The sequence below is a fragment of the Sorghum bicolor genome, chromosome 10 (assembly GCF_000003195.3).
Source record: "Sorghum bicolor cultivar BTx623 chromosome 10, Sorghum_bicolor_NCBIv3, whole genome shotgun sequence".
Taxonomy (NCBI): Eukaryota; Viridiplantae; Streptophyta; class Magnoliopsida; order Poales; family Poaceae; genus Sorghum; species Sorghum bicolor.
In genome coordinates, this window is record NC_012879.2 from 53,946,240 (window position 1) to 53,968,471 (window position 22,232).

General features: G+C 44.6%; 2 protein-coding genes across 6 annotated transcripts; both read left to right on the plus strand.

Annotated features, from left to right (window-relative positions):
* Positions 127-6,227, plus strand: LOC8083471 (cellulose synthase A catalytic subunit 5 [UDP-forming]). 5 transcript variants are annotated; one of them, XR_002448928.1, is made up of 14 exons: positions 127-361; positions 888-1,086; positions 1,175-1,371; positions 1,452-1,527; positions 1,614-1,788; positions 2,207-2,473; positions 2,553-2,898; positions 3,266-3,403; positions 3,601-3,726; positions 3,830-4,042; positions 4,135-4,396; positions 4,484-4,640; positions 4,822-5,172; positions 5,273-6,227. XR_002448928.1 is itself a non-coding variant. In XM_021450576.1 (14 exons), exons 1-14 carry the CDS (start codon positions 281-283, stop codon positions 5,463-5,465), a joined length of 2,763 nt encoding a protein of 920 aa, XP_021306251.1. In that variant the 5' UTR covers positions 128-280; the 3' UTR covers positions 5,466-6,227. The 5 variants fall into 5 exon arrangements, 4 of the variants coding, with proteins under 4 accessions (XP_021306251.1, XP_021306252.1, XP_021306249.1 ...); XM_021450576.1 differs by having other exon boundaries at positions 128-361; positions 4,484-4,671; positions 5,322-6,227; XM_021450577.1 differs by having other exon boundaries at positions 128-361; positions 4,484-4,671; positions 5,325-6,227.
* On the plus strand, positions 14,335-16,767 carry LOC8083472 (galactan beta-1,4-galactosyltransferase GALS1). The gene is made up of 2 exons (XM_002437259.2): positions 14,335-15,614; positions 16,021-16,767. The coding sequence occupies exons 1-2, from the start codon at positions 14,431-14,433 to the stop codon at positions 16,364-16,366; spliced, it is 1,530 nt and encodes a 509-aa protein (XP_002437304.1). The 5' UTR covers positions 14,335-14,430; the 3' UTR covers positions 16,367-16,767.

Consider the following 22,232-nt stretch of genomic DNA (forward strand, 5'->3'; position numbering starts at 1 on the left):
TAGAGGCTTCATTGACCATACGTCAACCACCCCTCCCGTGGCCGCACAAATTTTTTCATCTACACGTGTCAACCATCCACTGCGCATGGCCGGCTGGATGCCCCCGTCGCTCATGCAATTTTTTTCCGGGAAGGAGAGGTGGAGTGTACCCTGTGATGCGCGTGCGGCGGCGCGGGATTCACGGGGGAGGGGTTCTAACTTGGGGTTGGCGCGAAGATGGGGGAGAGCTCGGTTGGTTGCGCAGTGGACCGCGGCGTAGAGGCGGAGGCGCATCGGACGGATGGACGCTGGAGGGCTCGGCTTCCTCGTCGCGGGCTCCCGGCGCGAGTTCGTCGTCCTCAACGTCGACGACTTCTCCAAGGTAAAGCCGCCGGACGTCGAGCCGGTCAACTTATATTTTCCCCCATTTTGGCTTCTTTCCAGCCTAAACGGATTGTGGGATGGTGCCAATTTCGAATGCTGATTTTCCATTACTTTTACACGGAAAAAAAAACATAAACTAAGCTCATCTTGTTTTGATGTTAGATTTGGCATACTATTTCCTCTCTGGACGGTGAATTTTGGTGATGTTTTGGTTTGGAGGGTTTAGTTGTTTGTACTATTGTTGGAAGAAATGTTAGGGAGTGAAAGAAATGGCAAAGCATTGTACTATAGTTGGAGGAAACACTCGGGGTGAAAGAAATGGAACATCAGGGTTGTTTTCACTGCATTTTATGTTGCTTTAATATCACTTTTGTTACTTGGGCATGTTAGTGTGTAGGCTATTGCTTAGTTGCATATGGTTAACTGTGATTTTGTTATCAAACTCATGATGAGTTCTCACTGTTACTTCTATTTGTGTTGGGTTCTTCCTTTCAAAAAAAATTTGTGTTGGGTTCACATTGCAGCAAGGGTCTTCACAGGGCTGTCCAGACTATATTTGTCAGATATGCGGAGATGACATTGACATACTCCAGGAAGAAAATGAGTATTTCGTCGCATGTAATGATTGTGCTTTCCCTGTTTGCCGCACTTGTTATGAGTACGAGCGTCAGGAGGGCACACAAGTATGCCCTCGCTGCAAGACCCGGTACAAACGCCACAAAGGTATGACTTTTGCTCCTTGAGCTTGTGTGAGTTTGTCAGCTTTGTAATATATCCAAAATGAGGAATTAAAGAGTATTTCATCTGTTAGGTAGTCCTCGAGTCCATGGGGATGAGGAAGAAGAAGGTTCTGATGACATTGAGAGTGAGTTTGCTTCCAGTATAGCTGGAAGATCAAATATAGTGCATCCATACCGTGTCTCTGTGGCAGAAAGCTCCATCAACTCATGGGACATTGATAGTGTCAGTATCACGAACAGTGGAACAAGTGTCCATTTCTATGAAGAGGTAATGAACATTGAAATCCCAATCTATCTGCCACTCATTCTAGTGGTACTGGTGATAAGCTCACATGTTTGCTTTTACAGCATGTTGGAACTCCAACAAATCATCATGCTCTTGTTGTTCACCCTAACACTGGAGAAATTATGCGATATAATCCCTGTAAGTTTCCCTTTCAGATGGTCTTAATTTATTTTTCTTGTGCTAGTGCATTGGTAGCTTACCATTTGGTTTTGCTGTTGGTTTAGTGCAAACGAGACCAATAAATCCCAATAGAGACCTAGCATTGTATGGCTATGGATCGGTTGCCTGGAAGAACAGAGTTGAGTGGAAAAGAAAACAACAGCATAAAATGCAAAAGGTCTCATCTGATGGTGAAGGATCTGATTTGAATGATTTTGACAGTGATCGCGATATTCCCAGGTGAGCTCATTATATTGTATCAGTAGTCTCAGCAAATGCAAAAGAATGCCTTGTGCAATTGATTGTGCAAAAAATGTTGTGCTAGTTTTCTCAAGAAGTTCTCTGCTTTGGACATTGTAAGGGCATAATTTGCCTACCTGAAGTAAGCATAGTTATATCTTGTCAATATTGGTAGTTACCCTCTTAATGAAACACTTGCAATCAAGCACGTTCACGAAAAAAACAATTGGTAGTCATCATGCTTTCACCTAGAGAAAATTTTAGAATTAGGCCATAACTAATTGTTTGTGCCTTTTGCCAGACCTTCTGGAATCAATAGAAATATTGACTTTTGAAATGTTTTCTTCTATCCTGCATATTTTGGTTTGTATAAAGCAAGTACTTGCGTTCTCACTCACAAGTGTCTAATACATTCTAGGTGTGCTGAAAGCAAGCAGCAACTATCAAGGAAGTTACCTATTCCATCTAGCAAAATAAACCCTTACAGGATTGTAATCAGTTTGCGGCTAGCCATTCTTGCCTTATTTTTCCACTATCGGATTCTGAATCCTGTACCTGATGCTCACTGGTTGTGGTTGACTTCAGTTATTTGTGAAATTTGGTTCGCTTTTTCATGGATTTTAGACCAATTTCCCAAGTGGCACCCAATCCAGAGAGAAACATATTTGGATCGATTATCATTAAGGTAAATTATCTATCTAAACTAAATATAGGCATAGAATCAATTACATTTTTGAATAATTTGTGAAAGTTTGTCCCCTTAGATACGAGAAGGAAGGAAAACCACCAGAACTGGCTCCAATCGATGTATTTGTCAGTACAGTTGATCCAATGAAGGAACCTCCTTTAATTACTGCAAACACAGTTTTGTCCATACTGGCTGTGGATTATCCTGTTGATAAAGTTTGCTGCTATGTGTCGGATGATGGTGCTGCAATGCTTACTTTTGAAGCACTTACAGAAACATGTCTATTTGCACGAAAATGGGTTCCCTTCTGTAAGAAGCACAAAATCGAGCCTCGGGCTCCTGAATGGTATTTTGCTCAGAAAATTGACTATCTAAGAGAAAAGGTTCACCCAGAGTTTGTTCGAGAACGACGTGCAATGAAGGTTAGTTCATATGACAGACTAGGGATGTAAGACTATTGGGCTTTGTTTAATAGGCTTTTTGTTTGTTCATGACTCACTAGACCTTTGCTATACTTAATATCATGCACAACATATGTATGACTGTATGCTAGTAATGAGGTGGGGGTGAGATTTGCAAGAATAAGAACATTAAATGATGCCATTTTACTTTCACATTCTCTGTTCTGCTGCTGACAATGATGCAATATTTGTACAAGCATGCTTGCATGCCTAAGTGCCTGCTTCCAAGATTGTTTTTGCATTCTGATCTCAGCTCACATTATACTTGTTGATATGTGTTTGCAACTAATTAGACTATTTTTTAACCTGCATTTTGGTTTTCATACAGAGAGAATATGAAGAATTTAAGATTCGTATAAACGGAGTAGTTGCTAATTCACGCAAAGTTCCCGAGGGAGGATGGTCCCTACCAGAAGGAGCTCCATGGCACGGAAATAATGTTCGAGACCATGCCGGGATGGTCCAGGTTGGGTGCTTTATTTATCTCTAAAAGCCAGATTTTACTTTTTTTTTATTGCTTGATGCACTTTGTTATGCTTTTTCTTTGTTAAACTCTGTTAAGCCTTGAATTTTCATAGAAAAAGTAATCTGTGAAATGTGATTCATGCTGTTTTGTTTTGTAATTTTGAATTGGGCTTCTTACATATCTTGTGATGTCACCAGGTCATCACTGGCCATGATTGTGTCATGGATGATGCTGGAAATAAGCTGCCTTGGTTGGTCTATGTTTCACGAGAGAAAAGGCCTGGTTATGATCATCATAAAAAGGCTGGTGCCTTGAATGCATTGGTAATCTATAGTGTTCTATCCATGTCTTTTCTTTGAGCAAGACCACTCATATGAAGCTGTTACATCAGTCACTTTCTCCAAGTAACAATCTATTTTTTTTTAGCTGCGAACTTCAGCAATTCTCTCCAACGCACCTTTTGTCCTGAATGTGGATTGTGACCACTATATCAACAATAGCAAAGCATTACGGGAGGCAATGTGTTTTCTGATGGATCCAGTATTGGGAGAGAAGATTTGTTATGTTCAATTTCCGCAGAGATTTGATGGCATTGATCAACACGATAGATATTCAAACCACAATGTTGTATTTTTTGATGTATGTATGGCATGAATTGATTCTAACTTATCCGAAAGACTTAGAAGACAGTATTCTGAACATATTTCTGCATTATCTACTTTTCTGTACAGATTAACATGAAAGGTCTTGATGGGATCCAAGGACCAATATATGTTGGGACTGGTTGTGTTTTCAGAAGGCATGCTTTGTATGGATATGATGCCCCAACTGCAACAAAACCTCCTAGCAAGACATGTAACTGCTGGCCGAAGTCATGCTGCTTGTGTTGTGGATCGAAAAGAAAATGTTCCAAAGCTAAGAAGAAGCAAGAACACCAAAAGAAAGTGAAATGCAAGGATGCATCCAAGCAAGTTCATGCTCTTGAAGTGGTTGGTGAGTTTGGTTCTGTTGCTCTTATTCCTCTTTTTATGTTCTCCAAAGTACTTATGGAGCCTGATCCACATATGTTAAAATAAATAGGAAGAGAAACAGCACCCCCTGTTGCTCAAGAAAAGTTTGAGAAGAGATTTGGGCAGTCAGATTCATTTTTGGCTTCTACATTGCAAGATAGTGGTGAAGGTTGTCGCTTTGACATGCTCAAAAGCCTTGATGATTGCATCCATGTGCTAAGTTGCGGGTACGAGAATAAGACACAATGGGGGAAAGAGGTAACTTTGCCCCATCCTGTCTTTGTTTTTCCTTTTTCAGTGTAGTTTCCAGATCAGACTCTTGAAATTGTGTTTGTGCCCTTGAAATGAAAGAAAAATTGCAAACTAGCATCCAAGAATCCTTTTAACTAACTCAATGTAAATATCTAGGTTGGTTGGATTTATGGATCTGTCACTGAGGATATCCTCACGGGCTTCAAGATGCACTGCCATGGTTGGCGATCTGTTTACTGCATGCCCAAGAGACCAGCATTCAAGGGATCCGCTCCTATCAATCTCACTGATCGTCTCCATCAAGTTTTAAGATGGGCACTTGGCTCTGTGGAGATCTTTCTTAGCAAGCACTGCCCAATATGGTATGGGTACCGATGTGGTCTGAAACCATTGGAGAGATTGTCATATATCAATTCTGTCATCTATCCGTGGACATCAATTCCGCTGCTAATTTACTGTGCCCTGCCAGCATTTTGCCTGTTATCTGGGAAGTTTATGGTGCCTGAGGTACTGCACGAAACAATAATATCACTCTATGCTACTCTGCTTGTAGGTTTTGTTGATAGATTTATAGATGATGATATCTATTTTTCCTTTCCTTCTACAGATGAATATCTATTCGAGCATATTGTTCATAGCTCTATTTGTCTCCATAGCAGCTACCAGCATCCTTGAGATGCAGTGGGGAGGAGTCAGAATCGATGATTGGTGGAGAAATGAACAATTTTGGGTTATTGGCGGTGTCTCATCACACCTCTTTGCACTGTGCCAAGGGCTTCTTAAGGTTCTTGGTGGTGTGAACACTAAGTTCAGGGTGACTCTGAAGGGAGGCGACACGGATGAGTTCTCAGAGCTGTATGAGTTCAAGTGGACCTGGCTATTGGTCCCTCCGATGACATTGCTCTTGCTAAACGTTGTCGGAGTCTTGGCCGGTGTATCCAAGGCAATAACGGATGGATACGAAGCCTGGGGGCCACTGATTGGCAAGCTGTTCTTCTCCTTCTGGGTTATCCTCCATCTCCACCCGTTCCTCAAGGGCGTGATTGGCAAGCAGAGCAGGGTGCCGACCATTGTTGTTGTTTTGTCAGTGCTACTAGCATCCATATTGTCTCTTTTGTGGGTCCGTGTAAGTCCGTTCGCCACCAAGTTTGATGGCCCAGTTCTAGAGGTTTGTGGTTTGGAATGTGAATGAGGTAGGGAGAAGATACAGTTTATATAGGAAATAGATTTATCATTTTTGTAGTGCTAGAGTAGTGAGAGAGGGCTCTATTCTTTCATTAGTTATTCAAATTTTCTATATTCTTTGGTGATCGCTGGTTAGCATAGGTTTTAGTGAAGTAATGATTTAGGAAAATATGTGTTTATGAACAGGAGGAAAATAGAAAAAGGAGAAGATAGTGTTGTTGTTGTTGTAGATATTGAGACAGGCACAATAGACTGACACTTTGGTACATTTCTTCGTGTACATCTGTTGAGAGAACTGTGCTTTCATTTGCACCATTTCAATCGAAAATTGGGGCAACTTGGTAGCAATCCTAGTACCCTTTTTTTTGGGAAGACAATCCTAGTACATGAGGTCAAGAGTTTCAGGTTAATGCAAAAATGCTGGAGCCGTCGACCAGCGTCCTGATGCTCCTCTCTTTTCTAGTGTCACCTTGGCCTCAACAAGGGTTCTGTTTTCTTATGGTCTTTTCTTGCCGGTTTGCTCCGACAACTGTTCTGTTTTCTCATGTGTTCCGATTCTGTATGTTGTGCTAGTCAAAATATACTTGGCAGCTCTCATGTGTATTAATGGGGGAAAAAAAAAAGAAGTCAGACAGTGCTCGCTAATTTGAGCACCCAATGGAAATCAGGATCTGTGTTCCAGAAAGGACTGGTAGTCTGGTACCCTGAATCCCCATGGTAATTGCTACTGCTACTGCTAGTTTGTGCTCGATGGCACGGCTCTCCATCACTGACGAGTGACGAACGCCATGACAAGCAACACCATGAACGTCATAGGGCCACTATCAAGCTCCCTTGTATGTTACCCGGTCTCTGCATCCCTAGCTGGAAGGGTCACCCATCGAACCCATTCCACCCTGCATCTTGTGATCCTGTCCGTGCGGCCTTGACACAAACTCGTCACCTAACCAGTAACGAATTGCCAACCCTTGCTGCGTGTACTAAGGCCTTGTTTAGATCTTTTTTTTTGGATTTAGAAATCATAACATTTTAGTTTGTATTTAATAATTATTATCTAACCATAACCATAGACTAACTAGGCTCAAAAGATTCGTCTCGCAAATTATAAACAAATTATACAATTAGTTATTTTTATCTATATTTAATGCTTCATGCATAGTTCCTCCGTTACTATTTAATTGTCGTTGTTGGTGTGCGTGCTAGAAGTTTGATTCGATTTTTAGAAAATACATGCAACATTTATATCTTTAAATAAATTTATTAAAAAACTAAATTCAAAGATCTTTCTAATGATATTAATTATATACCATAAATATTAATATTTTTTAATATATATGTAATTAAAGTTGTTTCTTGAAAAGCGTAAACGACAATTATTTAGGGACGGAGGGAGTACGTTCTAAAGATTTGATGTGATGAAGAATCTTGTAAACTTTGAAAATTTGAAGGTATCTAAACAAGGCCTAAGGGGTGAATGAACACTGTTTGTTTTTCCTAGGCCACTGCTGGAGTGTTTGGGATTGCTCTGCTCCATGTTTTGCATCTCCGCTCTACATTTTTCTAGCTAAACGGTTTTAGCTTCATGCACTCAGTTCGAGAAAAAAAGATGGAGTTGTGAGAGTACATGAAGAAATACTGGAGTTTGTGGAGCAAAGTTCGTAGAGGAGTCCCAAACACCCCATAAGGCCTTGTCTTCCCTGTGCTGTTAAAGTGAGCAGGTCCGAATTTAAGCCGCAATCAACAAGCTTCTCCGTACTCTGCACAGTGATTAATCAAGACTTGCAGCTAGCTGGTCACAGTTTGTGATCGATCGGTTACTGAATTCCTGTACTAAAAGATGATTGAAGTACAAGTCGACCCGATCCCTCATAACTTGCCGTCGTTCTAGTAGGTTTGTTGAAGCAGCTAGCACAGCTACCATGTAATGTTCATTAGTTGCCGTTAATGAAATGGAAGTGATATAGGAGAACATCTAAGTACTGCCACCATTTTTTATTAGGTTGTCTAACTAGCTTTTTGTAAAGGGGAGTTGCCGTTCATAGATGTTGCATTACTTTAGCTTTCCATGCACGGTCGTCGTCCTGATTTGTGATTTGCTGATCAGGTCGTTAGCTCTTACTTGTATGTCGTGTACCCTGCCTGTAGCTCGGAATATACAACGGGTACTTGGATGGAGCTGTGATGGTGACTGGTGATGGACGATTACAAGAGTTTTCGTTGGGGCCAAAGTGGAATGTACATGTACTGACCAGAGGCATCACGCCTAGCGCGCTGTATCCGGGAGCAGATGAGGCGTCTCGTCAGAAGAGGCAGGACGCGGCTCACAGCAAATGTGTACTCGTACCACGGCCAAGGGTGCACCATTACCTCCGATCCTTCTCAGATTGTACCACTAGAATTTGTTTCAGCTGTCCAAGCTAAGCTAGGACAGTTGTTGGCCAATCACATCCTTGGAAGACTAAGGCCTTGTTTAGATGTAAAATCTTTTTGGATTTTAACACTTTTGTTTGTATTTGACAAATATTATCCAATTATAGATTAATTAGGTTTCAAAGTTTCGTCTCGCGATTTACAAGTAAACTGTGTAATTAGTTAGTTATTTATTTATTTATATTTAATGCTTCATGCATGTGTTGCAAAATTCGATATGATGAAGAATCTTGTAAACTTTTGAGTTTTTGGAGCTGGATCAAACTTAGCTTTGCGAAAGTAGATCATGCATGGTCATTTGCCACCAAAGCACGGGACATTGTTTGACTTGATCGAGCAGCGCTTGTAGTATGTACAGTAGCAATTCTTGTATTCAGCTAAGCCTGAGATGACGGGTATTATTTGTCACATAATATTATTACTAGCAAATATGTCTATATGTTGTAATGAAAGAACATAAGCTATTTAATATATAGGAGTGCTGAGAAAATAAGCTATGGAATATTAATGGAAAATAAGCTATAGATTTTTTCTTCTATTTGGATTAGGACTCCTATTCACATTATTAGGATGGGAGTATATATATAGCACTATTCTACACCCTAGGTGTAGAATATTATTCTACACCCTAGTCCAAATTGAGTAGAAAAAATACTGAGCAGTACTGAAGAGTGTTCAGTGTTAACTTGTTCAACACCCAGGACCACGAAAATACTGAACAATACTGAAACACGAATACTGAGTGATACTGAATTTTGCTCAGTATAACAGTTTGGTGTAGAATAGTATTCTACACCTAGGGTGTAGAATAGCACTTATATATATATATATATATATATATATATATATATATATATATATATATATATATAAACAAAGGCGTCGAGAGACGAATAAAAATAATTTCCATATTCATAGAGTTAGTTCGAGGAAGGCGGACAAGAAATAGATAACAAAAAATAGATGAATAAAAAAATAGTCTGAAGTTTTGCTTTTTATTATTAACTAGCAAAAATATCCATGCGTTGTAGCGGGAGATACAACATATTATGTGTCCAAGATTTATTCAAAACTAATCATATCATGCATATTCTGTTTTTTCTGCCCGGTCTGCCCTCCCTCCGTTCGCCGGCCCATCTCCCTCTTCCCGCCAAGCCCGACTAACCTCTCTTTTCTCGTGGCCCAAGCCTACGCGCACATGTCCCACTTCTCCTCCTGGGCTAGCCATGCGGTGCCCCGCGGCCAAGCTGTGAGGCTAGCCGGATTCACCCCGCGTCCACCCTCGGTCTAGCTCCTCACTGGCCTAGCAACCACACGCGGCCCAAGCCGTCGGCGCTCATCCCTTAACCCTAACGCGCCCTGCTCCTAGGAGCTAGCACTGTCGCCGCCGCTCGGAGACCAAGCCGCGCACACACCCCTGCTCGCCCTTCGATGTGTGCCACGTGGACCGCTACGGCATGGACGACGAGGATGATCAGAGCTCCTTGAACCCTAGGTGTCGCGCACTATTTAAGCTATGCCCGCTTTCGCGCCCATCTTCTGGAGCTCCTCAGCGCCGCCACCGCGCCTTCTCCTTCCCTCTCCCTGTTGTGGCTGCGACGAGCTTCACCAAGCACCTCTGCCACTCCTCTCCTCCCTTTCCGGTCCACCGAGCACCCCGCCATGCCGCGACGCCGACAGCTCCACCACCGCGACCCTACCTCGGCAGCGCGTCCGCCCACCGTTAGGACCTCACTGTGTCGCAACCACGGCAACTGCAACCTCTCTGCCTCCCTGTCTGCCGGCACCATAGACGAGTCGGCCTCCTCAATCACGCCACAGCAGAGCATCCCCACCACAACATGCTCTGGCTCGCGCCCGTCGACTGCGAGCAGCAAGACACCTGAGTGCAGCCGCCCGTTCTCCTCCTCCACGCGATGCTGTGTCGCGAGAGCCCCGCCTCGCCACGACACACCGGACCACAGGTAGGGGCACTCCTACCCTGCCTCCTTGTTGGACAAGTCGTGGACAACCACCCATGGGGAATAGAATATTGGTGGACAGAAAGGCGGAGAGATAGATACCTAGTGGACTGAAATTTTACAATTATATATTAGGAAAGATGTTTGCCTTTTATTATTATAATGTTTAGATTATTGCTTAAGTTGAGGGATCGGATCTAGTTATACTTTCATTATCTTTTAGTACTTGAGAAGAGTTTTATTAACGAAGGTGGTCAACACTGAACGCTACTCTACTAATACATTTAACATCACATTGGACCTACAGCTTATATAAACCAAGAATAAATCAAGAATACGAACACTAGCGTAAATACATGAAACTACTCTCTCCATATCTATAAAGAAAATTGTTTTGGACAAGATTTGAGTCAAATATTGGGGATATAAAATTATGAATAATTTTTAAGCTGTTGAATTTGAAAATATGAAAACCATATGAATAGATTTGTCTTGAAAAACACTTTCATAAATATATATAACACTTTTTGATAAATATTTTTCTAAAAACAAGGAGTCAAAGTTAGCCTTTAGAAACTATGTCGTTGTGCTAAACGACTTTTTTATAGATACGGAGGAAGTATAATAGAACCCAATATATAAATTCGTCGGTTTTTCCTTTTCCTTTTTTTTTACCCGGTGGATTGCAAGAGATGCTAAAGAGGAGGGAACTACTGTGGTATGTTAGTTATGAAAAAAAAAAAGTAATAATGGAGAGTTAAGCACACATCCGTAGCACGTCGTACGTCGTCGAAATCAAAGAGGACCATGCACTCTCTTTCGCGGGATAAATTAAAGGCACACTTTTAACTCATGCATCAAAACACGACCAAAAGATGTTAAAAAGAAAACACGACCAAAGCGTAGCAAAGCAAGTGACCATGCATGTGCCTTCTGGGCCCGGACGGCAATCTTTGGGCCGGGGTTTGGTCAATGCATGTCACTACGACAACTACTGAACCTGTTCATTTTAGATCGTAGTTTTAAATCTCCCGCTATAGCCTTTTAAGGCATGATATCGCTATTTGGGTTCATGTACAATGTAGCCGTTATATCCCGATTTAGCTCCGTTATTAACTATTTTAGACATAAACCGCTAAACACCTTAGCCTGCTATTTAAAACCTTGTTTAAGATTTATGTATCGAATCTACCACTTATCTAAAATTAACGAAACGAACAGTCCATACGGTGACGAGAGTTTTAACGCACGAAAAGGGAGCTCCCTCGACGTACTATACTACTTTGCCTCTGGCCGTTAAGGCGTCTCCGTCTACCCCCGGCAGCCGGCAGCGAGCCAGCAACAGACGTGACGAGCCGATCGGCCGTACGTGGGCGTAGACGCACGCACGCGATCGAGAAAGGATTTGGTCGCGGACGCACCGTCGGCATCGCATCGCACGCACTCGTTCGGCGCCCCGAGAGGGGCAGGGGTGGCGGGGGTTGCTGGGCACCGCCGTCGACCCTGGCCGACAGAGCAGCGTGTCGTGCGAGTTGGGATGGACGCCCCTCCCCTGCCAACTCAATGCTAGGACGTGGCCTCTGAGCTGAGCTGAGCTGAGCTGAGCGGAGCTGGTGGAAAATGTCGCGGTGCGGCACAGCACAGTGGCGTCCGCCGCCGAGTTCGCGGAAAGCAGAGCATTTTGGCTTGGCATCATCGGCGACACAGGGCGCCCTGGGTTTACCATAAAGGCCCTTCGAAGAGGCTATCTCTAACGATCATTACCTAAAATATAAAGACCCAATACTCTCTGCAAACAGATCTCGAGCAGAGATAATACCTGAATTTGGTTATGCCTCTTCTAATACCTAAAATAGATCTTCTGTACGGGTACTCCGTTGAAGGCTAATTGTGTTAAAGATTCATTTTGAGATTGAGTTGTCAAATGAGTCTCATGTTGAAGACAGCCTTAGGCAGGACGTGCTACGACAGGACACGAGACATATTTATCCGGACATAGTTATGTATATGTGATGATTCGGTAGTGTTGGCTATTTTTGGTTACATAAGCTCCAGATCAATTATGATGCTAAATGCATTAGCAAGAGTAATATTTAGTGTGTACCATCTTCATGGTATATATTCCCTGTATGAGGGCTAAAAAGTGGGTAGACAATGGAGGAAGATAAAATTATCTACTCTTAGCCCTCATATAATGAGTATATACCACGAAAGTGTTCAGCACTGCATATTACTTTTACTAATGCATTTAGTGTCACATTGGACTTAGAGCTTATATACTATCACTACTACATAGAGTTTAATGGAGGCGGAAAAACAGATTAATAGAGGAGGCCATTGCAACTACCTCCGTTAATGCGAGAACAACAGAGACGGTTGCTTTTGTTTGCCTCCGTTAATCTATTAATGAAAGTGGACGTCTTTTAAATGTCTGCCTCGGTTAATAAATTAAAAAAAACAAAAAAGAACACGGACCCTCAATCCTAGCCCTAAGCTAGATCCACGCCCATGTCGTCTGCCTTCCATGCTTCCGCCACGCGCGCCGCCCAGATCTAGCCCTACTCCAGAGTCTCACCACTAGATCTGCCTCTGCTGCACCGGATCTAAAAAAAGGAGAGAGGGAAGACCGAGAGAGATGAATAGGGGAACGACTGCCCTCCATAAATAGGTTATTTTTTGGAGGCGGTAGTCTTAAGGCACCCGCCTATGTAAATTGATTTTAAAGGCGGTTGGATTTTGACCGTCTCTATAAATTAATTTTACGAGGTGGGCAAATATGACCGCCTCGGTAAATAAAAGTAACCTCGTCTGTTAATAGGACAACATTTTAGGAGGTGGTTGGGTTTTGTGTCCGACTTCGTAAATATTTGGACATCATCACCTAAAATCATTTGCGTAGTAAGAAACAGTGAACACTACCACATAGACACAAATACTATGATAGAATCACTGCTAGGGCTAAGCCAGAAAGTTGATTTTTGAACTTTAGGAGGGCCCGGTAGTATTAGATTTTTCAAAAACAATATATTTGAATTTCAAAAAAAAATCAATGGAAATTTCACATTTATAGGGGGTAGCCCCCCTCGCTTCCCTTGTCTCCGCCCCTATTCACTGCATATGAATAACTATGCTGAATATTAAGTGAAGCCTGTAAAGTAAGAATTGCCTGTCAACTCAGTAACAATTTTCTTCAATCTTAAAATTATTATAGTCTGATTTGATGTTATCCTAAGTTAAATTTTAATTTTGATCAATTTTTTAATACATCAGACTAGAACATCAAATAATTTTCACAATCTTGTACTGTACATTTTTTCCTTGAACCACAATCTTGCACATCTTATTTCATATTATCATGATAGGTTTATGGTTCTATATGATCCCAAAACTTAGTCAGCTAGTTATTAGCCTGTCTACACACGTCGTTAGGCTCCATTTAGATCTTAATGGATTATAAGATTTTCATTCTATAGAGAATAATACCCCCTCTATTTTTTTATATCATACTAGTTTTGTCCTTAATCAAACATTTATGTCTTTCATCACAATTTTAAAAATATGTATAGGTTAACCATAGAAGATTTTTATTTTTATTATAAAATTGTCCATAATATACAATTTACATGGTATAAAGCTACATAAATTCTATGAAATTGATGATCGACTATAGAAATATTTGATTTAGGGCAAACTAGTCGTCTCTCTATAGTCTATATCACAATAAGTGTACTTCTAGGATCCTCGAAGAAGATCAATGCTAGTACATAAAAGTTTAGTAATTAATTCATAGATTTTTACAATCCTAAAATCTAACAAAACTATTATAATTCTTTTTTTATTCTGATTGTCAGAATCCAATCAAACGGCACCTTGGGTGAAGGGAGTGCCGAGAAAACATTCCGCGGACCAGAGGGTCACCGGAGCACCCGACTCGAGACGCCGTGCGCCGATTCCGAGACGGCCAAGGGGTCAGCCAGCCGTCAATCAACGATTCAACGGGCGTTCTTGGAACTTTTGGGCGAGAAAAGCCAAAAGCCGCGGCTAATTAATCCGCCACCCACCAATGGAAAACCAACTCACTGTAATCCCCACCGTCCCGCAGCTCGCAGTCTTCCACACTCCCGCTCCGCTGCTCCCAGCCCAGTCCCAGCCGACCAGCCCGGCGCGCGGTGGCAGCGCGCACACGGCGATGCGGAAGGACGCTGCCCCCGCCGGCATTGCGCCAGGCTCGGCGCCCGCGCTGCTCTGCTTCGACCTCAAGCCCTTCCTCGCCGCGCTCACCGTGCTCACGCTCCTCGCCGCCGCCTGGCAGCTCCGCGCTTACCACTCCGTCCTCGCTTCCCCATTCTCCGCCGCGTGCCCGCAACCCACCGCCGCCGGCGCCTCGCTCCCCCGCGCGCTCGCCGTCCACGCCAACAAGGCCTCACCCTCCTCCTCCGCCGCCGCCGCCACCAACTCCACCGCTTCCTCCTCCTCGGCACCGCCGCCCGGCCCCGAGCGGCGGGAGTTCCGCGCCGTGGGCAGCGCGGCGGCGCTGTTCGTGCAGATGGGCGCGTACCGCGGGGGACCCTACACCTTCGCTGTCGTCGGGCTCGCGTCCAAGCCCACGCACGTCTACGGCAAGCCCTGGTTCCGCTGCGAGTGGGAGCCCAACGGCGCCTCCTCGTCCTCGCCGCCGATGCGCGCCGCCAAGACGTACCACATGCTCCCGGACTGGGGCTACGGCCGCGTCTACACCGTCGTCGTCGTCAACTGCACGTTCCCGCGCGTCCCCAACGCCGACAACGCTGGCGGCAGGCTCATCCTCTACGCGCACTACGGGCCGTCGCGGTCCCCGGCCTCCCGCCACGAGCGGATCGTCGCGCTCGAGGAAAGCCCCGGCGCCTACGACGAGGCCGCGTTCCGGACGACGCCGCCGCAGCACAGGTACGACTACCTCTACTGCGGCTCCTCGCTGTACGGCAACCTCAGCGCGGCGCGGGTGCGGGAGTGGATGGCGTACCACGCGCGCTTCTTCGGCGCGCGCTCCCACTTCGTGTTCCACGACGCCGGCGGCGTCAGCCCCGCCGTGCGCGCCGCGCTCCAGCCCTGGGTGCGCGCCGGCCGCGCCACGCTGCAGGACGTGCGCGCGCAGGCCGAGTACGACGGGTGGTACTACAATCAGTTCCTCGTCGTCAATGACTGTCTGCACCGGTACCGGCACGCGGCCAAGTGGACCTTCTTCTTCGATGTCGACGAGTACATCTTCCTGCCCGACGGCCGCAGTCTCGAGGATGTGCTCGCCGAGCTCGAACCGTACACGCAGTTCACCATCGAGCAGAACCCAATGTCGAGCAAGTTGTGCGTCGATGATCCGGAGGCCGACTATTCCAAGTAGGTGACTCTTTAATTCCCCAAATCGATCTGAATTTGAATTGCCGAACTAGGAATTGCAATGTAGCTCTTGTGTAACACTGATTGACCAAAGTGCCTAATTGGTTGTGGGTTTGCTTCTAAAGTTGCTGCCTTGTTGCAATGCCACTCTCATAGAAGCAATATAGAAGCGGATTTATGCAATGCAGCTTCATTTTCCTTGTCTAGTTTATGTTTTTCAGTTGTCCAGAGAATAGACAAGTCAAATTACATGATTAGGAGTCACCAATTCAGTAATCTAGTCACATTTCGATTGGCAATTGCTGCTTACATTGCCCTTCATGCAATCTTAGTTTCATGAGGCCGCTTTATTGCCCAAACAAAACAAGTGATGCAACTGATTCTTCTTCATCTCAAATTTGTGCAGCCAATGGGGATTTGAGAAGCTGGTTTTCCGGAACTCGATCACCGGGGTGAGGAGAGACAGGAAGTACGCGATCCAGGCCAAGAACGCATACGCCACAGGTGTTCACATGTCTGAGAATGTTATCGGCAACACCACGCACAAGACGGAGCACCTCATCCGGTACTACCACTACCACAACACCATCAACGTGCTCGGCGAGGTGTGCCGCGAGTTCGTCTCCGTTCCACCAAAGGGTGGCCTGACATGGTCCGAGAAGACACCCTGGTACTACGACAACAGCATGAAGCGCGTTGCCGATGCTGTGCGTGAGTTCGAGAGGGAGACCATCGGCGATGTGCGGCTATGACTGACCTAACCACTGAGATAAAAGAGCTGTTGTAGAGTATGTATTGCTGTGAGCCATTCAGGAGGGGCTTGGCGACTGCATTTCTGTCTTCCGGATGTTATGAAGCAGACCGTTACCTATGGTTTGGGGCTATCTGAGCTGACAGAGATGCAACGAAAGCGAAGCTGCAACCTCAAGGGAAAAATGGCAGATTGTGTGCCAGTGATGGCCCTGTGATTCTGATATGAGCCGAAGGTGAGGAGGTTCTTGTAAACAGAATATGTCTTCAGTGTAAATTCCATTGTTTTATTGCTCAAATATACTACACATTGTATTCTCTTGTTGAAGTTTCAGCAATGTAGAAACCATTCAGAACCGTGCTGCATCAATGTAGATATGATTATTTATGGCATTATTTTTAACTTGGTCATCTTATCGGAACCATAAGATGGAGAGCCTAAGATGTCAGCTGCTTTTTTTTTCTGGCCTCATTCTTGAATAATAATCTGTGGTTGATGTCAAGATGGTTTTGGAAGTCTTGCAGCTCGGAGAGCCTAGAAATGAATAGAGAAAAAGAAAAGTAGGGACCGGAGGGTGGGCACGGTGTCATGGACTGTAGCGTTGTATGATTGGGCAAGGGTTGGCCTTTGGCCTTTGCTGGTCCATTGCTCTGGCCTTGTATGGTATGCAGAAGTTGTCTCCAGCTGCTGCTGCTGCTTGCTGCCTTCCTTGTCGTGGCATTCCTTGATGTTCCTGCTCGTTGCCTGGTGGGCCAAATGCCCCATGCCACATTTGTTGGGGCGTTAAGGGTGACTATTAAGTATTAAGGGTCTCCCATGAGATCAACTCAAACCACTGTGTCATCACGATTCGGGGATGCAGAAGTTTATGCTCACTAGTCACAACTAGCTGGTGAGAATATATGGCAAGAGGCAATCCTCACATTGACTGGTACGACTGTTTTTTATCTTGCAGAACAGCCTGATACATCCACCAAGTAGGGGCAGTTGCATGCTTGCTGTACATTGCCTTTCTAGATTTTTAATCCAGTTTTAGAATATTGAATTTCCAAAACGAAATCATTCTCAGTGCGCACGCTGGATTTTTTTTCACTGTTCCTCCGATCTTTGTATCAGTACCATCTAATCTAACAATCTGATTTCATATCTGAAGATGCCATATGTAGCAGCACACGTGTGCAGAACCCCTCCTTATTTGTAACTATCCATTCACGGATAAAACCACTTGTGTTGTATCCTTAGCATTAGCCATTAGCCAACTAGTAGTTAGCTCTTCACTAATAACACCAGATGAAGAGAAGAGGCGACAGGCAGCATTGTGATCCGTGGGCCGTGGCCCGTGGGGATCCACCTGACCACCTCCACGGGTGCCGGGAGCCGTTGTGGACTCGCAGAGCACCGGGAATTTGGCAGCGTTTTTGCGCCTGTGTACGAGTGGCCAGGAGCACTGCAGACTTTCAGAGAGACAGAGAGTCAGGATTAGTCAGAACAGCTGTTTCAGAGGATTGAGGTCCTGGGACCCGGGAGCTTCACAGTTGCTGCTTGTCAGTCATCTGCATCTCGTACAAAACGCCATGACGTGGTGCTACAGTTGCTTCCTAACCTTAACAACGTGGTTTTTTTTCCCTGGCCTTGTTTAGTTCCCGGAAAAATTTTGCAAAACTTTTTAGATTTTTCATCACATCGAATCTTGCGACACATGCATGAAACATTAAATATAGATAAAAAATAACTAATTACATAGTTTATCTGTAATATGCAAAACGAATCTTTTGAAATTACTTAGTTCATGATTGGACAATATTTGTCAAATACAAACGAAAGTGTTATAGTGTCCATTTTGTAAAAAATTTTGAACTAAACAAAACCAAAGTTTGGAAAAGATCATGTGGAGCCCGTATCTTCTTCCCTAGATCGGGGCTCTATGATAAGGTTTTTATAGTTATAAAAGAAAAGGTTTAATTCAGCTCCGACCCAGTTCTCGTATTGGGGGGAGGGATTCATTCACGAACTGGACCTGAAGGACGCGGGAGCATCATATATAGTTACTGGTGTATTACGATGCATTTTTGTCACCATGTTCCCTCCAATTTGGGAATGAGTAGCGAGTACGGGAACCATGTGTAGTGTAGCGATGATGTCCGGTACCTTTCTCTGCTCTTTACGGCACTGCCGTAGGTAGTAGCAGGAGTAGTAGAGGTTGGTGAAAAAAAAGCCATCCTTCCGGTTTCAGCCAAGACGGCTCAAGTGACAGGATATATCAACGCATAAAATGATAACTAAAAAGATTATGCATGAGTAAAACTAGTCTTACTAGGTATCTGCCTCTCTGGTAAGCACACTGATCCGTCAGCTGACGAGTTCAGTAGTTCACACGCATTTCCATTTCGTTTTGCAGACAGCATGATGCTTGGTCACTAAGGAGAATAGATCGCTTGTTCAAACAGTTTGGACTATCGCTATCCGGGGCAGGCAGATGTGTATAGCCCTAGCCTAATTTGAACCTGCTGAACCAATCAGAGCGCAGTACAAATAGTCAGCTGTGACGCAATCACGCAATGCAGTTGATAATCTCGGCAGAAAGTATTCGTCTTTTTACCAAGCTTAATTTTTTTTATGAAGACTTTTTTTACCAAGCTACGCAATTCAGAGTGGGTCACTGTCTGATACATATACATATACAGAGACTGCAGGCATCGTTGTCACTTGTGAGATAGGCAGGGCGAGGTGCCGGGCTCGCGCTTCTTCCCTTCCATGATTACGGCCTTGCCTTGGCGACCTGGATCACAACGACAGCAGCAAATTCAGCAAAGAAATTGATGCCGTTCTGTTTGACCTTTTGTTTTTTTTTGGTCCCTGCTCCTGTTCCTGCCCCTGAGATTGAGGCTTTATTTCGATTTGCTGAAGGGAGGAGGAAGCCGCTTGGTGGAGACGGCGACGAGAGGTGGCGAGTTGCCCGGCGTTGCTGGTGAATTTTTCCTCCTTGTTTCAGATGGAATCGAATGTGGTCGTTTTCAGTTTTCACCATCGATGCTCATTCACCGCCTATCCTTTTCATTCAGAAAGAGGCGAAGAAGAGTCATCAGTCGACCGCAGTCGCCGTCACTACGTACGCCGCACGCAGTGGGCTTCGCAAACTTGGATGGATCGGAGGCTTTTGTTGGGCCTGCACCGCAAGTCCGTCCGTCCCCGATCCACATTGCCGGCCCATCTGCTAGTCGTCACTTTCAGAGCTCAGCTAGCTAGCTACAAAGGTGAAGTGAACCTTACCCGGCCAGCAGCCTTCGTCCATCCATCGATTCGATCATCAGGGAAAAAGCAGCGAGCGATTAAGCTTGGCAGTCACGACTAATCCGAGAGCAGATAGATAGAGGCCGGCCGGCCGGCGGCGGATACGCGTTACTTTCCGGGAGTTAAACGGGTGCAAGTGCAAGTGCCCTGCCCTGGATTAAAAGGCGGATACATCGCATCACCGTCGGCGCCGTCGCCGTCACCGATCACACCCCACGCGGCGCGGCGCGCACCTTCCTTCCTGACGCTTCGTCGTCGTCCAGGGCCTGCCTTGACCTGACGGTTCATCGCTTTCTCCGTCCCATTTGTGCAACGGGCGAAGTCAGTCAGTCATACTGTACTTATCTTCATCATTTGCATAAGTAATAGGTTTATTACTATTATCTCATTCATGTGCTGTCAACTACAGATTCTCTTCTGATTGAGGATCAGAGATGTGTCCAACGAAGCAGCAAGAATAATCCAGTTTCATCAACGATCAGAGATGGTAGATGGATCATCGAAGAATCGGTGCAATGCAATCACTGACGACGGCAGCTCCAGACGCTTCATCAACTTGGTAAGGAAGACTAGACACCATGCCGACCATGATCTATCGCCGGTTCGATTATTCTAGACGCCGGAGAGCAGAGGCGTCTAGACCGGCGAGCCGATCAATCCAGCGACTAGAAACAAAGCACGGACGCCGGACGGAAACGCAACAAGACGCACGCACAGATGATCGCTGTCCGTCCGTCCATCCTCATGACGTCAAGCTAGGGATATAGCAGTGGTCAGAAAGAGATGGCTAGCTGGGCCAAAATAATCCTACAACTACTCCTACAAAGAAACCAAATGAAATTTGCAGAGAGAGATATATATAGCTTGACTATCTGAAAGCCTAGCAGCACTAGCACCAAAAAAAAAAAAACTAGAAAAAATTGTGCAGAAAAAGACAGAGGAGGAATGGATAGAGAGATGCAGCAGCACCACCATGGCTGAGGATGGTGGTTGGAGGAGTGACAGACAGACAGACAGACAGACAGACAGACAGGTGATGGGGCTGAAAGGTTTAACATACAGCGGCCGCATTTCCATCGTCTGCCTGACAGACACGCCGCCGGAGATCCTCTGCTCCTTAACCTCTGGTCTCTTGCTTGCCTGATAACGGGAAAAAAGGAACCGGCAGTGAGATTATTCCAGGTTCGTGAAACGGACTGACAATGCGTCGATCTCGTGCGTGGAAAAATCTACCTCTTCCTTTTGCAGCTTCTTGTGCTGCTGCTATGTGCACACTGAACTGAATTTGTGATGCAAAGCTTTTTCCCGGAGCAACTTGCAAAGCGCCATCATGCTTCGGCTCGGTGTTGTCTTTTGCCGAAACTTTAGAATGCTGGTATACAACTTGACAACTTTCATAATAAAGTTCCTGCGATTCAGACCTGAAAAGAAACGAGTATATATAGAGAGAGCATCCATATATATATTTTTGGTTTATTAGTAGAAAGCTAAAATCCGTCCTAAGTACGTACTAATGTGGAAACATAACATGGTACCTATGCTTCAACTTCTTCGTTGATTAATTATAAGGGACCCTTTTCCTAAAGACAAAGAGACCTTTAACAGGTTTGCGTTTTACGCTTCAGATTGGTACATATTCGACTCCAAAATGGCACCGCAGTACCTTATACAACTAGCTAGCCTAGTACTACATTTGAGCCAGCACAAAAGAGAAAGGAAGAAGAGGAGGTGAACCATGCAAAATGCTGTATGAATATATGCAACACATAAGCCCCATGCAAGACAAAGTGCAAATTCTCATGCCACACACACGCACACAAACGTATAATCGGAAATCACACAAAAAAAACCCAGAAATTCAGGTGAATGCAACTTGGACCATGTAGAAATTAATATGCATCGCGAGTACTGCATTGTCCTTTTATGAAAAATGCTTAAGTCAAAGATATATATATTTTTTGTGTGTGTGAATAAAATAGCTATCATGACATACACATGCATGCTGTGGAAATTGGAACAGTGTGAGCCATATACAGCATGCTTGAAAGCCAACAACACATGCTTCTGCTTTCTAGAAAAACAGTCATAATATATGTAGTCCTTTCAGGTACTTGCATGTGACGGTACACCTGTTGAGTACTGTTAGAAATATAGGCATGGTTACCACACATCCATCCAATCCACTTGACGAAAGAACAAGACGGTACTTGGGGCCCAAGGTTCAATTCTATTGCGCAAGCACAAATGGCCTGGTATCCTTATCGTGGAGATTAAATAAATCAATCACGAGAGATTATCCAAAGCGCATGGAGTTCATGCATGTCCATGGCAAGGAAAAAGATACAAGTCCATGAAAAGAACCCGGCCACTCCTATTATTATTGTTTTTTTTTTTTTGGAAAAGAACCCACCTCCTTCGTCATTAAGCACTAGGGTCCTCGTCACCACCCCCGGGTGGCCATCTTCCACAAGCCACAGTCGTCCCTATCGGACGGTCTGTATTGCTCGGTGGCGTGGGAATCCCTTTTCCTCTTCTTTTTCTTCTTCTTCTCCGTCTTCTCGTTGCGTTTTTATTCC